Source organism: Panicum hallii, chromosome 5, assembly GCF_002211085.1.
Source record: "Panicum hallii strain FIL2 chromosome 5, PHallii_v3.1, whole genome shotgun sequence".
NCBI classification, from domain to species: domain Eukaryota; kingdom Viridiplantae; phylum Streptophyta; class Magnoliopsida; order Poales; family Poaceae; genus Panicum; species Panicum hallii.
The window spans coordinates 18,306,977-18,321,486 of NC_038046.1; the positions used below are offsets into that span (position 1 = coordinate 18,306,977).

Sequence of the window (14,510 nt, forward strand, 5' to 3'; positions counted from 1 at the left end):
GCAAGCCACTACTTTGGGTCCGGTTGAGGTCCATGGACAGACGCAGCCCAGTTGCCGGGGGCAAGGCTGTCACCCCACCTTGTATCCCAGGCCACCCAACCCCACGTCCTAAAAATTGCCACCGCCACCCACCCACGACGTAAAACAAGAACGAGGTTGCCGGCGCGGCCGGCGTTCCCTCACCCTCTCGCTCTGGCTCCCTCTGTCTCTCATCCCCTTCCCCATTTGGTCGCGCTGGAGGTTTCTGGAGAAGAAAAGATTGTTGCAGTTCGAGATCTTGGAATTAATTTGAGTCTGCAAAGCGGAGGAAGAAGGGACTGATCGAGGAGGGATGGATCAGCTCATGGGGAAGGTGGGCGGGTACTGGTTCAGCCAGAAGGCCAACGCCGAGATGAACGGCGCCGGCGACGACATCAACGTAAGGAAAAGCCACCCCACCTCCCAAAGATTTGCCGTTTCCGTTGATCCATGACATTTTTCAAAGATTACCTTTGCTTTCGTTTCCTGTTCCATTTGTCTTTCTTGCTCGCTCTCTCCGTGTTCATCATCGATCTAACCTGCATCTTATCATATCATGAATTTTTTTATTTGGAGATCGATGTTACTAATCGGTGGTGACGCGGATCGATCAATTTTGCTTATGTTACCTGAACCGGTATCAGTCTGTCGTTTCAGCGTCGTACCCATTGCATTTTTTGTGGGTTTCTCTACCTCACAGAGAGGTGATCATGTTCACATCCAGAGATGCCTGGCTATCGATTTAGACAAGTTGATCATGTCGGTAGTATCGCCTGACTTAAGCAAGCAGTGCCGTACTTTCTGCCGTTTTGATTCCCAATTGCGTAGCTTGTGGGTGTGGTCAAGGAGCTGGGTAGTAAATCTGACAATACACACGTTATTACTGTTCATGGGCTTTTGTAACTTTGGATAGATCCAATGAACCGAATAACTAATCGGTGTATAATAGAAGCTGAGTAACTGGATCGTGCTTTCAGAATTCGTTAGTTACCATTCCATACAAAGGAAAGTTAGGCTCAGCATTCAGGAACCATGTTTTTTTTTTTGAAATAAAAGGAACCATATTTTCTCCTAGTGGATTCGCCCAATCAAGTATCCACCATTGCCAACCATGGTGCAGGGCTGCAAAGGGCTTAGGGCTTCAGAATTTCGTCACGTGACGGTTACGGATTGTATGGGATGGTAAAGGAGACAATCAACGAGGCGAGGGTTCAGGTGTTCTTGGTAGCAGTAAAATTTGCTCCATTCAAACTGAAGAATAGGGACATAAAGATCTCACGTGAATGGTGCCATCTGGCTCAGGGGGAGAGTTCAAGTTGGCCAGAGGTTCAGAAATAGCGCCACATAGGCTGATGTTGCGTTGTTGTGATAGTGGCCACTTGATAATTGAAGCGCAATTTAAATCATTCTCATTTTATATCACTTTAGGATGGTGTTCGGCTTGGCCACCATAACTTCCTGAACATGTCAGGTTACAATGGATCAACTGATCAAGTCCTGTGGATTGGGGATCGGATAGAGATTCATGCTATCAGTCACATCTAATTTCACAAGTGTAAAAGAATAATATCTTAATATCTACTTGCTATGCAACATTTTATTACATGGTTTGAGCGATTCCTGAATGTCTTCCTTGTTCTACTCCTTTGTGTTGACTCTGTTAGCCTTTTGCAATTTTCAGTCAATCTCTAGCAGCATTGGAGATGGAGCTAAATGGATGGTGAACAAAATCAAAGGTACAGTTGCCACGGTTAGATTTGCAGATTTTTAAGTTACAAGATACCTCAGCATAACCTATTTGATTAACACCGTAGCTCAATCCCTATGATTGGTCCCACTTATTAGGCACCTACGTTTTACACCAACAACCATATATGATATATCTGTTTTCATTTTCCCATTACAAACTTTCTTCCTTTGTCCACTTATCTGATCATAAAGCACTGCTTGGTTTCAGGGAAGATGCAGAAACCACTGCCTGAATTTCTCAAGGAATATGACCTCCCAATGGGCCTGTTCCCCCAGGACGCTACCAACTACGAGCTGGCCGAGGACACGAAGCTGCTCACCGTGTACATCGCATCACCCTGCGAGGTGGGCTACAAGGACTCGTCGGTACTGAGGTTCGCCACCAGCGTGACGGGTTACCTGGAGAAGGGAAAGCTGACCCACGTCGAGGGCCTCAAGACCAAGATCCTGATCTGGACCAAGGTGACGGAGGTCAGGGCCGAGGCCACCAAGGTGCACTTCGCCGCCGGCATGAACAAGACCCGGAATCGGGATGCTTACGAGGTCGTCAGGGATGGTGTTGTCGTAGACAAGTTCTAGATCATACATAGGTAACGTGATCGTGATGGATGCGTGCATCCCTTATGCTGGGACTGATCATTTGGGTATGACTGTTTTGTAGCACCAAAAGAAATGATGCGTACACCCTGTAGGTTGGGGTATCAGAGTGTGATGAAGTAGTTCCTTATTACGACCTTGGCAGTCATTTCGAGCGTTCGAGTCAAAGTGAATTTAGTCAAACAAGGTATTTGCTGATTTCATCAATACAGCTCGATATCCGACTTTGTTCCAATTAATGTAGTTTATTTGAATGAATGTATCTTTGCTAAAATGTGGTAATTGTAGCTCCAACTCTTCAGAAAATCGAAGTAGCACGTGTTCCATGGGGTAAAGATTGAATACGGGCAATTTTCTGTCGCTACTCCTAAAAAGACTACATGCGGCATCGGTAAGGATGTTTGCCGCCAGCTTGCCACCCTCCCTCCCCCCACCCCCCAAAAAAAAAATCCTTTTCCCCGTAGGTATCTAGTCGACAATGAATTTTAGAGTTCTATACCACAAAATAGCTTTGGAATTAAAGAAATGGCAAAGAAAGGAACTAGAAGGAGGGTAGCAATCACATCATGAAGATTGTGGCAGAAAAATGGAATTCACAAATTTATTAGAAGGTGGTAAAACATCTACTTCCTTTTGTGATTCTGTGATTCAAAATTTATCCCATAATTCTTATCATTTGCACATGCATCTGCTAATTTTTAGCACGAAACAAGGTAAGTAATAGGTGATCATTTAATATTTTTTGCTAATCTACCCGATGTTTTCTAAAGTGGCCTTTTTTAAGAAACAGAGGGAGTAATACACCAATTCGGAAGATGGCTAGATTTCTCTTCTTCATCTTTCTTTTTTCCCTTCTACTCAATGCTAGTGGCTTTAGAGCTTTGGCAGGTTTATAATTGAATTTTGAAATATTTCTTTTTATGCATTTTATCCCAAATACTCCTTCCATTTTAAATTGTAGGTGTTCCGATTTTTCTATACATATAGATTTTGTTATGCGTCTGGATACACACTATATGTAGATATATAGTAAAAATGGTGTATCTAAAAAGTTAAAACGACCAAAAATTTGGAAGGGAGGAATTCCGTATGAGCGAGTATTAGACTTGAACTTAGCCTCTGGTATTTACGCATTCGACAAAGTAACTCGATCCAAGAAGGCCCAAGGCCCAAGGCCCATAAAGGCCCAAGTGCTTGTCCGCTACACAGTAAACACAGATACAACGGGGCCTGGCTTGCAAATTCTTCCAGACAGAAAATTTCCCGTGCACTAGACTGGACTTTTCTCCTCGTCGCCGGTGGCCAGCATGTCGATCCCCGGCAACGGCCACCTCCCAGCCTCCGCCTCCCTTCCCGACCACTCCTCCGCCTCGGACTCCGATGCGGAGCCGGAAGCCAACTACAGCCCAATCGCCGGCGCCGCCTCAGACTCCGAATCGGACACCGACATGCCCCACTACCGCCTCGACGAGGCCAGCAACGGCATCTCCGCCCTGGATCTCGCCTCCGACGAGGACGAGGAGGCGGCCGAAGAGGAAGAAGAGCGGGAGGAGGGTGACGTGACGGCGGGGGAGGCGGCGGCGCGGGCGTTCTCGGAGGACGAGCGCCGTCGCCACGCTCCGCTGCCCGAGGGCGCCGCGGCGCGGATCGTGGACGCGATGCGCGGGGTGGAGTTTCCCGGCGCGCCGCCGGCGTGGGCGGGCAGCGTCCCCGAGGACCAGTGGGTCGACCGCCTCCGCTCCCTCCGCGCCGGCCGCCCCAACTGATCCGAACAGAAGAGAAGGGGGCTTATTTGGCTTCTGAGTTGATACAGCACCGTACAAAATTTGTGCGATCTTTCGATCTGGTTTGCGTTTGGCGGACCATTCATCTCTTACTTCTAGTTTTGCTGTTGTATTGTAATTGTGACTGAAGTGCAAATGATTCGCGGTAAGATTTGTGGGTAGTTGGAACTGCGATCTTGGTGCAGATTTCGGACCACTTGTATGCAAGTTCAGACAAGTATCTTGCTGATTAGGATTCGTTTGCAAATGACTGGGGTTAACCGGTTAAGATTTGGGTGTTGTTACTGTTCTATGAAGTGATCCTTTTGTTTTCCTTCGGGAAGATCCTAGAATAAAGTGATTGTAATCTTCTTTCCGCTGAGTGTGCCTGTAACTTCGATAGCTGAGATACGTGCGGCTACAGCAGGTTCAGACAAGCATTTACTGTATTTCTTACTCCGGCTACTAAATGGATGCGAATTACTGTGATTTACTATTTGTTACTCCTTCCGGCTACTGGATGCACACTAGAGCTATAAAGCTAGAAAAAAAAAGTCGAAAGGAGGGAGGGAGCATCTGGTTTTTATAGATCTCTGAGCGTTGATCTCTTGCTTATTCCCAGTTGACCTGCTGCTCGTTTCTGAACCGGTGCCCAGGTGGTTAGTAATATGGAGAGCTTGTATAACATATTGTTGCTTCTGTCTATCAATGGTGTTCTTGATGGATTTAAGGGCTAACATGCTGTAAATTGCGATCGCAAGCATTTTTTGCGCTTAAGCGTTACAGCTTCTGCAAGTCCTGTCTTTGACATCATGGCCCATGATCGATCACACTTCGGCTCCGCCAACTGTATACTTTGGGTCCGTGGATTTACGATCCTCTCAAGCTTCTGAGAGGTACCTCATGCTTGACATCAATGATTTCATGATGCCTGTTGTACCAAGATTACAATTCATGCTGTGCCTCCCGTGTCGACGGTTTGGGTCTTTTCCTGGCTTCGATATCTTCTTTTGTTTTGGTTAAAACAGTAATCAACACTCTGTTCAAAGTCGTGTCGAGCTCGTGTCTCAAGTGGATTTTGTCATTTTGATCGGAGGCCAGCCAAACGGACGGTTGGAGCCGAAACTCGGTCGAATCTGATTCGCGAACCCCACTCGCCACTTGGACAGTGCGCAATGACCAAGTTACCCTCCGAGATCCTGCAGTCCACGCACGAACTCTCTAGTGTCATTTTTGTCCCAATCGCGACTTCACAATATTCCCGTTCTGTTTCGTCCGGCTCCATTCCTCAACCGAGCGAGCCCGCAGGCGTAGCGAAGCAAAACCCCCTTCCCTTTCCTCCTCTTCGTCTACGTCTCCGTCGGCGGCGGACCAGACCCGAGCGGGCAGCCCTAACCCTAGGGGGGAGGAGGCGGCGGAGATGGTGTACTACGCGCTGTTGGTGGGCGCGGAGCTGGACGGCCTCACCAACCTGCAGCCCAGCCGCGGCTGCGACGACCCCAACTTCCCCTACCACCTCAAGGTCAGTGTCCCCACCCCCTCATACTCCTCCCTTGGCTTGATCGGATCCGCTCCCCCGCCTCTCGATCCGAGCGGCACTGATGGGATTTTGCGCTCTCGCTTCTGTGTGGTTGATCACAGCTAAAGTGCGAGAACTGCGGGGAGGTCACCGCCAAGGCCACCTACGTCACCCTCAGCGAGCAAGTCGACCTGCCTAAAGGACACGGAACCGCCCACCTCGTCCAGAAGGTACCCCCGCAAACATCACCTTCCTTCTCCTCTAGTCCTCTGGCCAGATGGATTCGGCTTCCTTCGTACAGTAATGTTGGTATGATCGATGACACTTGCTTGTGAAAATTGCTTGTTAGTATGGCACAAGGCATCAATCGGGCCCGTTAGTATGTCTATAACGTAACGTGGTAGGCACTGGTGGTCTGGTAGATATGACTCCTTTGTGCATGCATCCATTTGCTCTTGTTCACTGTGGATTTGGTGAATTGTTTTTGTTTCCTTGGGTAACAGGGGTATTAGATTGAGTTGCAGGGAGTTACATTCGTGCACTAAGGTAACCCCACACTGTTTGTTGTCTTAAGGAATCGAGTTGTGCTGTTAACTTGGCTAAGCCTTCTAAGTATTCGTGTGTGAAGTAATTAGATTTTTCCTACGGTAAATGTGATTGATGAGACAGAATGTACTTGTTAATGTTATTGATGGGAGCTGATATTGACTGGCTTGCTATTATGCTGATTGGTGAACTAGCATGGTTTAAGGAAAGAAAAAATAGATGGCTAGAATGCTCCTGTGGTTCATTTAGATTCCCTTGCTTCACTTTCTTTCTTTTTAGGTGAAATAGCTGAATTCGTCCCCAAACTATCGTGCTTGGCTCAATTTTGTCCCTCAACTATGAAAACATCCGATACCGTCCTTGAACTATCCAAATCAGCCCAATTTCGTCCATATGCCGACGTGGCTTGCCACATTGACTTGCCTCATCACCTGCCCAACCAGCTAGTTTGTAAAATTCTCTTCTTACCCTCTATGCAGCAGCTGATGATTTTAGTTCCAACTCTTGATGATTTAGTACTTGATTTCACTGGCTCTGAAGAATCTTTTCTCATATCCTTCTTTGGCGGACCTGGCATCTTTTTCACTGTAGAAGGCAATGGTTTAGGATTTTGGGATACAGGCCATGCCGACTCATGCTCTACTGGTTGCAGGACATGTTGATATGTCCTCTTGTATGCCTCAAGAGAAAAACACATATGCACATATTTATTAGGCTCTTCAGACATCTTGAACAGGGCAGCACAAGCATGTGCACATGGATTCCTAGAAACTTGGAATGTCTACATGAGCATGTCTTGTTGTTGAGATCTAGTGATCTACAGTGAACCTCCATTTGTATCTCACTTCAAAGCTAGTTTCACCATTCCACAAAGACATGGCAGTACTGGCTCCTATGCCTGATCTATGGGCCTTCCTGATAATGTTGGGAGTCGCAAGCTGCCTGGGGGCGGACATCGAATGGGGACGGGGGCCTTGAACTGACGAGAAACTGCCTGGGGGCGAGCTGCTGCATGAAAGGTAAAAAGAGTATTTTACAAACTAGCTGACTGGACAGATGTCGAGGCGCGCCACGTCGGACAATGTACGAAATTGGGCCAATTTGGATAGTTCGAGGACTGAATCGGATATTTTTGTAGTTGAGGGGCGAAATTGAACCAAGCATGATAGTTCGGGGACGAATTCTGCTATTTCGCCTTCTTTTTATGTTATTTGGTATTGGATTCTTTGAGAACTTTCATTGTCATGATTAAAATGGGGTTTGGATTGGGTAGAGGAGGGTCATATTTGCTTTCTCCAGGATTCTTGCTATTTTGCAAACTGGGTTAGGCCCTTGCAAATATATGCTTTTGGATTGGGAAGAAATTAGATGTTTTTTCTTTGTTAACATGATTTATGAACTTGTGATCATTGATAGAGTGATGATTTTTCCTTAGTGGGATCATGTTTTATAATATAGCCCCTGTGGTCCTTCATATCTTTTCTTAAATATTCTACACTCAAAAGTTAAGGTGCGCCTTTGAGCCATAGGACACAAGGTGGCTTGGCCACTGTTCACGATTGGAAAGCACGTCATCATCTGTGTTCACTTCTGTCTTTGCATTTTATGCAGTTATTTTTAGCTATTACGATCGTGTTTCTGTACTATGATCATCATCCATAGTTTTCTGTAGCCTAACTGAGCACAGCCTATAAATCATAGTTATATCTTATGGTGTTGTGTTCTGAACTTACATTTATGATTATGGTTGCTATGCCTTCTTATTTTATTTTTATTTTTTTGGGGGGTGGGGGTTGGGAGGGGTGGGGTGGGGGTGAGAATTAGTTTTTTTTTTGTTGTTTTCAGTAATCTGGTTTATGGTATATTTGGTGACAACAGTCCTTTTCAATACCCAAAGTACCCAATGTTGCAGAATGGCTTTTCTGCACAATAACCAATTTGGTCCCAACTAAAGGTTCTTCATCTAAATTTTCTCCCTGAGGTTTCTAAGAAAGGCGTAAAGGAGAAAAAACTCGTTTCAGTATATAGTAGATCTGCTTTTTATGTTTTGTTTTTTAAATTCCAATAAGTCATGTCCAGTGTCTGATATTTTGGTTGACTTTTCTCTCAGTGCAAGCTATGCGGGAGGGATGGAACGATTGTGATGATTCCTGGTCAGGGGACGCCACTAACTATTGAGCAGAGCCAGAAAGGAGAAAAGACTTGTTTGATGGTCTTTGACTGCAGAGGCTATGAACCTGTTGAGTTTTCCTTTGGTGCTGGCTGGAAGGCTGAATCTGTAAGTATTTTTCGATCTTTCACCATGAATATTGATGATTTCTTCAATGTACAAAACCAATATTTTAATCAGTAATGAACAATTAATCTTTTCAAGGTGATTCATATTCTAGAAATGAGCTCTGTCTGGTATTCTATTCTATAACTATTGTCTTGTTTTTTTTCACTTCTGTGGACTTGTCTTGTTCCATTCATGATTGTAATTTCCGTGTATCACATATCTGGAGGTACAACTATTTGTTTTCACATCGCACATTACTTAAGAATACCAGGTCACATCGCGCATATCTCTCTGTATTGGAGTTATTTCTTTTCACATTGAGCATTACTTAAGCATAGAAGGATACCTGGTTTGTATTTTTTCAGTGGCACAGGATTGGCCATGTGTTTTTCATTTCTGCTTGTATGGCATCTGAGCTGCAGATATATTATCCATTAAGTTGATACACTGATTCTTTATTGGGGTGTTTTGTTTGAGGAATGGAGTGATCTATCACTTTCTCACTCCTCACATTTTGTTTTGGTACGGGGAATGGAATGGGTTATCTGTCACTTCCTCATCCTTCACAAGCACACGGTTAGCTTAACAATGAGGAATGGTTTCATGCCACCAGAATTCACTGGATGACCCCATGATGGACCATTCCATGCTAGATGGTTGAGGTGATTCCTGTGATCAAATGCCTCATAAGTTCATACATTAGTTGACTGAGAATGATTCAGGTGCTTTGGGAGCACCAGGTGCTCCCGTGCACCTGACGGATTGCAGCCGTCGGATGCACCTGCACCTGGAGCACCTGAATTGTTCTCTTAGTTGACTACCTTCGCTCCCCAAGAAAAAATGAATACGTCTTTGATTACTTTTGCAGAAACAAATCTATGGTTTGTTCTTTTAAAATTTCTGTTCCGAATCTGGAAATTTACCAACTTTTAGCACATTGGGAACTGATTTAAAACCACCTATTCGTTCACTACCAACTTAAATTAGTGATGGTTTGTGGAATTTGGTTTATTGCTAGTTATTTTTTCCTATACGTCACTGCCATGATAGTTCAGTTGTTGTGGTGCCTGTTGCGCTAACAGTCTCTCATCTCTTTCTTTTTTAAGGTGCATGGGACTCCTTTTGACATTGACTGCTCTGAAGGTGAATTTTCTGAGTATGATGAGAAGGGAGAATGCCCTGTCGAGTTAGGCAATCTGCAGTCAGAATTCAAAGTGGTAAGTAGGCACTTGCATCATGTACCAGCAAACATGATACCATTCATACTTATCATTGTTGCAATTCCTCCATGAAAGCTTGACATTTATGTGATTAATAACAGGTGAAGAAGCATGAGAGGGGTGGGAAGACTAAATTCGTCTAGACCCAGTGACTTGGGAGTCGTCAGATATTGGAACTGAAGGTGTATAAATTGGTGAATTTGGGCTAAAGGTCATGCATAATCAGATGTCCTTTCTTTTTTCTGTTGTTTCTGTGCATGCTGTGAACTATGTGAAGCTTTTCCGTGATACAGTGCCCACAGAGGCATTACCCTGGACTGATTGCTATGTGTTCTATGGGCTCTGACTCCAGCCACTCGAACTGGTCTCCTGATCTTCTAATGCTCAAACATCTTAATGAATTTGAGCTTTGTTTTCTGTGGCTCTGATGGGTCTGACTGAAGTCATCACAAGGGATGTCTGCAGTGTAAAGTCTTCAAGGACTGTCTCCACTTGCGCTGGTCTTCATGCTATAATGCATTGCAAGTTTCGCTTTAGCGTCACGCAGGGCACACTGGCGCTCGTACTTCAGCTGTTACGGACGCCTTTGCTGGTGATGCAACCTATGACATTTAAAACCCATTAGCTGCCTGGCACTATCAAATGCAACCAGATCTTTGTGCTTGATGCTCTCTCGTTTTTGTGCACACGCAGAGATCAAGGATCGAAGAGCGCAAAGTTGCTTGTTTCTTTCCTTGTCGTCAGCAGAACTCTTCCATCCTTGTAAGTGATCTGTGCTTTGATTTTGTCATAGACTTATTTGGAGCCTTTATGCTGTAATTTATAGAGCGAAATCTGTAAACAATAGCATGAAAATAATACATAAAAATATGGTGAAACTTAATGTGAAAAAGAATCAAATGTATTTCTGAAAACCACAAGGTTTATGGCCAATCTGCCCAAGTTTACAAAGGTTCTCGTAAAAAAAAGTTGGTATTCACATAGACATAGCCAGAAGAAGCTAGAGCAATTATGCGTGTCATGTCTGATTGGCTGGAATGCATTGGAGCACTACTGTCCCGGCGTACATCCGGCTCTGGTGCCTCCAAAATTACAGTACAGTGGACAGCTAGTCTTCTTTTTCTTCTTTCAGAAATTGCATGTGGATACGAGCATTTAAGAGCACAAACCATCGTGTCCCATTCCAAGGAGTAGTCAATCTAACAAACCCCAATTCGGCCCGATACGTCTTGCAGCAAATGTCAACGCCCACAAAACATTTGACGTGTGCGCGTTTTGGTAGAACGGACAAAGGCATAGAATAGGGTCCTGAATCCAGACCCTTGCAGGCCGGCTCCAGCTTTGGAAGATCGAGTTCCCACCTCAAGAGCAAAGGCCGAAGCAAGAAAGCAGGCGGTCGCAGAAAGTAGCCTCATTCTGGCCTGATTCCGAGACCGTCGCAGCGGCCGTTGGAGCAGGCTGGCCTGTGCTGGCCGCTCCTCCTGCCTCTACGAATGGCCTCGGCTCCTCCAGGGCTGCCGGGGCACCGCCACTGCTGCTGTTGGTGGTGCCAGCAGCCGGGGCCGGGCTCTGACCTGGGCGACTCGCGTTGGCCTCTCCCTCTCCTTTTGCTCCTGCTGCTGCTGCTGCCTGTAGCTGATATTCCTCCTCGCTGCCCCTCGTGGCGTCGTTTCTACTGCCAGCAGCTGCAGCGGCGGGTCGAGTTGGAGTGGCCTCTCTGGGACCGTCTACTGTTCTGGCGCTGCTGCTGCTGCTGCCGCCATCTTCTGCAGCTGGAGAAGCAGTCCGCCGGATGATCATCTACGTACGCATGCATGCATCATATGGAGATGGGAGTGCACGGCCAAAAGCCAAAAGCTTGAAGCGTACTGTCGAGGTGCCATCGCTGCCGAAGGCCATCACCATGTCGTCGCCAATGGCTCGCGCCCACGATGCATAGATGGCCATCGAGTTCACCAACGCCCAGCAACTACGCGTCCACAGCCTCCGTCGCCATCAAGACGCCGCCGCCGGCCGTCGCAGCCCGACGTCGAGATGGCATGAGCTCTATTCTCGAGCCGTGGCCATCTAGAAGTCATCCCCAAGCCGAGATGGCGCTGCCGATGCCGACGCATCCCCATTGCCCGGAGCTCGTACGTATCTGCACCGAGATCACCGTCTTCCGCGTCGAGCACCCCGCGATCGACCACGAGCTGCCGCCGCCGTCAATATCGCTGCTGCGGCAAGGCTGCCGGAGGGCCATGGAACCATGAACAATGACGGCGCTGCTGCCGGAGGGCTACGGAGGCGCCAACGACGACGGTGCTGTTACGAGGCTGCCGCAGAGCGGGAAAGGCGCGGAGGCGACGAGCCGATGACGGTGCTGCTGCTAGGTTGCCGGAGAGGCGCGGAGACGCCAACGACAATGATGCTATGGCAAGGCTGCAGCCGGAGGGCTGCGAAGATAACATCCAGATGACTTGCCGACGGAGAAGGGTGAGGCCACGGCAGCGAGGCGACGCCACCACTTCCATGATGCCGGCCGGCCGGCCGGAGGCGCTGGCTAGCAACTCGAGGTCCATCCACATCAACATGCAAGCGTGTGCGGGGCGGGCGTCACTACGTTGTGCGCCGAGTACGAGCTACCACAAGCAAGCTAGCTAGCAAGATGCAGTGAAGCCAAGCTAGCTGGCCAGCTAGCTGAAGACTTTCACGGATGGAGTCTTCCCCGCAGCTACGCCCCTGCAACTCGTAGTCCTGCTGCCGATCTACTACACGATCGCGACCAACCTCGACCACGACAGCTCACGCTACTAAAAAAAGTTTTTAGAGGCGGGTAAAAATATATTTTTAGAAACGGGTGTGATATCCGTTCCTAATTCTCACAACTAAAAATGTTATTTTCAAAGACGGGCTGCCTGCTCTGGAAACACATTTTCAGGACGGATAAACCCTCGGCTGCCCCTGAAAATAGATTTGTAGGGGCAGATCACCCCCCTCACCCGCCCCTACAAATCGATTATAAAGGGCAGGTGGGGGTGATCTGCTCCTTTCCAGGGGCGGGTGACCCGCCCCTGAAAATATATTCCCAGCTTGCCAAAAATTTACCGATTTGAATTTAAAATTTTCAATTCTATTTCTCGCTATTTTAAAAAATTTGGATTTCCACCAATTTTGATCTATCAAGCTAGTTCGTGATCGAGACATGGAATATATTTGATAAATATTAATACTTACGCATACAAAATTAAATCATATGGAAATAAAACATCATTATAAAGCATCATTAGAGTACATCTTGACCCGCTCCATTTGTAGCAACGAGTTACATTTTGACCTGTTCCAAAAAAAATGGGATGTTTCTATAAATAATGATTTATAGTAGTGTCACGCCGCCATGCATCTTCAATGTACTACCACGACAACTACACCGTTTAAGATCGGCGAGGCCGGACGACACGAGCGGGCGCCGCTAATGTTCCAGCTGCGCGCTACAGTAGCTCATGGACACCGACGAGGCCATGGACGACGCCAGCACCCCATCTACACCACCACCGCCACCATGATCATGCATGGAGAACGTGAAGCGAAGACCGAAAACTGACATCACAGCAGCAGAATCGGAGGTACTCCGGCAAGCTGATCTTGCGGAGGTAATTAACCGGAAGCTTTTCGAGATCCCGGGAACGAGAAGATCACATCGCCCAAGTCGGATCTGCCCAACGGCACACTATGGAGCGCACATACATAAGGGAACCGGTATTTATATTTTCAAAATATGAATAAAATTTGTGTTCCTTTAATCTTCTTTGACAGCGTGCTCCAACTGTAACTTCTAGAGAGATTAAAAAAAGGCAACAGAGTTTTCGTGGAGATGTATTGTATCTGATTACCGCTAATTACATTGTGTGGTTAGCTTTGTGAATTGTTGTTGGGTTTTACTGCACGGAGCACTCGCGTTGAGCCTTGTTGAGGTACGACGAGCAGTCTGCCACAGAGAATATTTCTTTTTCGTTTTTTTCCGGGTTCTTTTTTTTTTGAGAGAGAGGGAAGGATTGAACGAAAGAGCTGAGCAGCCTGATGGGCTTGGCGACTCGCCCAGGCCGGTGCAGCCCAGGGGCAGATGCACAGTCCCACCGGGCCCAATTCATGGCGATCCCTGTATAGTAGTTTAGGAAGCGAATTCCTGGCCCAGATGGTACGTCTTCAACGGTGAGCCCAGGCGTGTTCGGGCCCAGCAGCCGGAGGACGAAATGTCAACGCGAGCACTAGAGGCTGGAGCACATGCGTGTACATACATATTTTTAAGACTAGCAGCTGATCTGACTGATTGGAAGTCTAAAGATAATGGAAACGTAAGCAAGCATTATAGTATATAATCTGATCAAATCAATTAGTTTCAGTATGATCTGATCCATCAATTAGTTTCGATCAGATCCTAATCGGATTGTCAACTACACGGTGGCAGCGAATAAGTATGATTATTTTAGGACTGCAGCTGAGATCTATCTAGCATATGTACCTAAATAAAAAGCATGGCAACCACGGCCAGGTATGCTGCATCATCGATTCATGGCGCTCCCTCGTCGCCGGCGGCCGCCCTCGCCGTCGTCGTCGTCCTGCTTGTGGCCACAGGTATGCATCGAGAGACACACAATTAGTAGTCATGTACCTCACCGAGTCATGTGTCTGTGCGTTGCTTCGCATGCAGAGGCCGGGCCGGTGTTGGGCGACGGCGGCGGCTCGCCGTCGTGCACCGACATCACCGGGTTCTCGCCGTGCGCCTCGGCGGAGGACACCGTGGCTTGCACCGACGCCTGCGTGGCCCTCAACTTACTCTA

General features: G+C 47.1%; 3 protein-coding genes across 3 annotated transcripts; all 3 read left to right on the forward strand.

Annotated features, from left to right (window-relative positions):
• Nucleotides 1-214: 214 nt before the first annotated feature.
• LOC112895448 (uncharacterized protein At5g01610-like) lies at nt 215-2,646 on the forward strand. Its single transcript, XM_025963396.1, has 3 exons — nt 215-418; nt 1,700-1,754; nt 1,976-2,646. The coding sequence occupies exons 1-3, from the start codon at nt 332-334 to the stop codon at nt 2,344-2,346; spliced, it is 513 nt and encodes a 170-aa protein (XP_025819181.1). The 5' UTR covers nt 215-331; the 3' UTR covers nt 2,347-2,646.
• A 979-nt stretch (nt 2,647-3,625) lies between these two features.
• Nucleotides 3,626-4,576, forward strand: LOC112894613. Its single transcript, XM_025962376.1, has one exon. The coding sequence runs from the start codon at nt 3,672-3,674 to the stop codon at nt 4,128-4,130; it is 459 nt and encodes a 152-aa protein (XP_025818161.1). The 5' UTR covers nt 3,626-3,671; the 3' UTR covers nt 4,131-4,576.
• Nucleotides 4,577-5,397: 821 nt separating this feature from the next.
• Nucleotides 5,398-10,113, forward strand: LOC112895863 (UPF0587 protein F46B6.12). Its single transcript, XM_025963861.1, has 5 exons — nt 5,398-5,649; nt 5,769-5,876; nt 8,303-8,470; nt 9,577-9,687; nt 9,792-10,113. Exons 1-5 carry the CDS (start codon nt 5,548-5,550, stop codon nt 9,831-9,833), a joined length of 531 nt encoding a protein of 176 aa, XP_025819646.1. The 5' UTR covers nt 5,398-5,547; the 3' UTR covers nt 9,834-10,113.
• The last annotated feature ends 4,397 nt before the right edge of the window (nt 10,114-14,510 follow it).

Excerpts from the sequence above, each read along its gene's own strand:
- LOC112895448 (XM_025963396.1), top strand. The coding sequence starts at position 332 with ATGGATCAGCTCATGGGGAAGGTGGGCGGGTACTGGTTCAGCCAGAAG. Across the intron at positions 419-1,699 it reads GCGCCGGCGACGACATCAAC|TCAATCTCTAGCAGCATTGG; the intron begins GTAAGGAAAAGC and ends TGCAATTTTCAG. Across the intron at positions 1,755-1,975 it reads GATGGTGAACAAAATCAAAG|GGAAGATGCAGAAACCACTG; the intron begins GTACAGTTGCCA and ends GCTTGGTTTCAG.
- LOC112894613 (XM_025962376.1), top strand. The coding sequence starts at position 3,672 with ATGTCGATCCCCGGCAACGGCCACCTCCCAGCCTCCGCCTCCCTTCCC.
- LOC112895863 (XM_025963861.1), top strand. The coding sequence starts at position 5,548 with ATGGTGTACTACGCGCTGTTGGTGGGCGCGGAGCTGGACGGCCTCACC. Across the intron at positions 5,650-5,768 it reads ACTTCCCCTACCACCTCAAG|CTAAAGTGCGAGAACTGCGG; the intron begins GTCAGTGTCCCC and ends GGTTGATCACAG. Across the intron at positions 9,688-9,791 it reads TGCAGTCAGAATTCAAAGTG|GTGAAGAAGCATGAGAGGGG; the intron begins GTAAGTAGGCAC and ends GATTAATAACAG.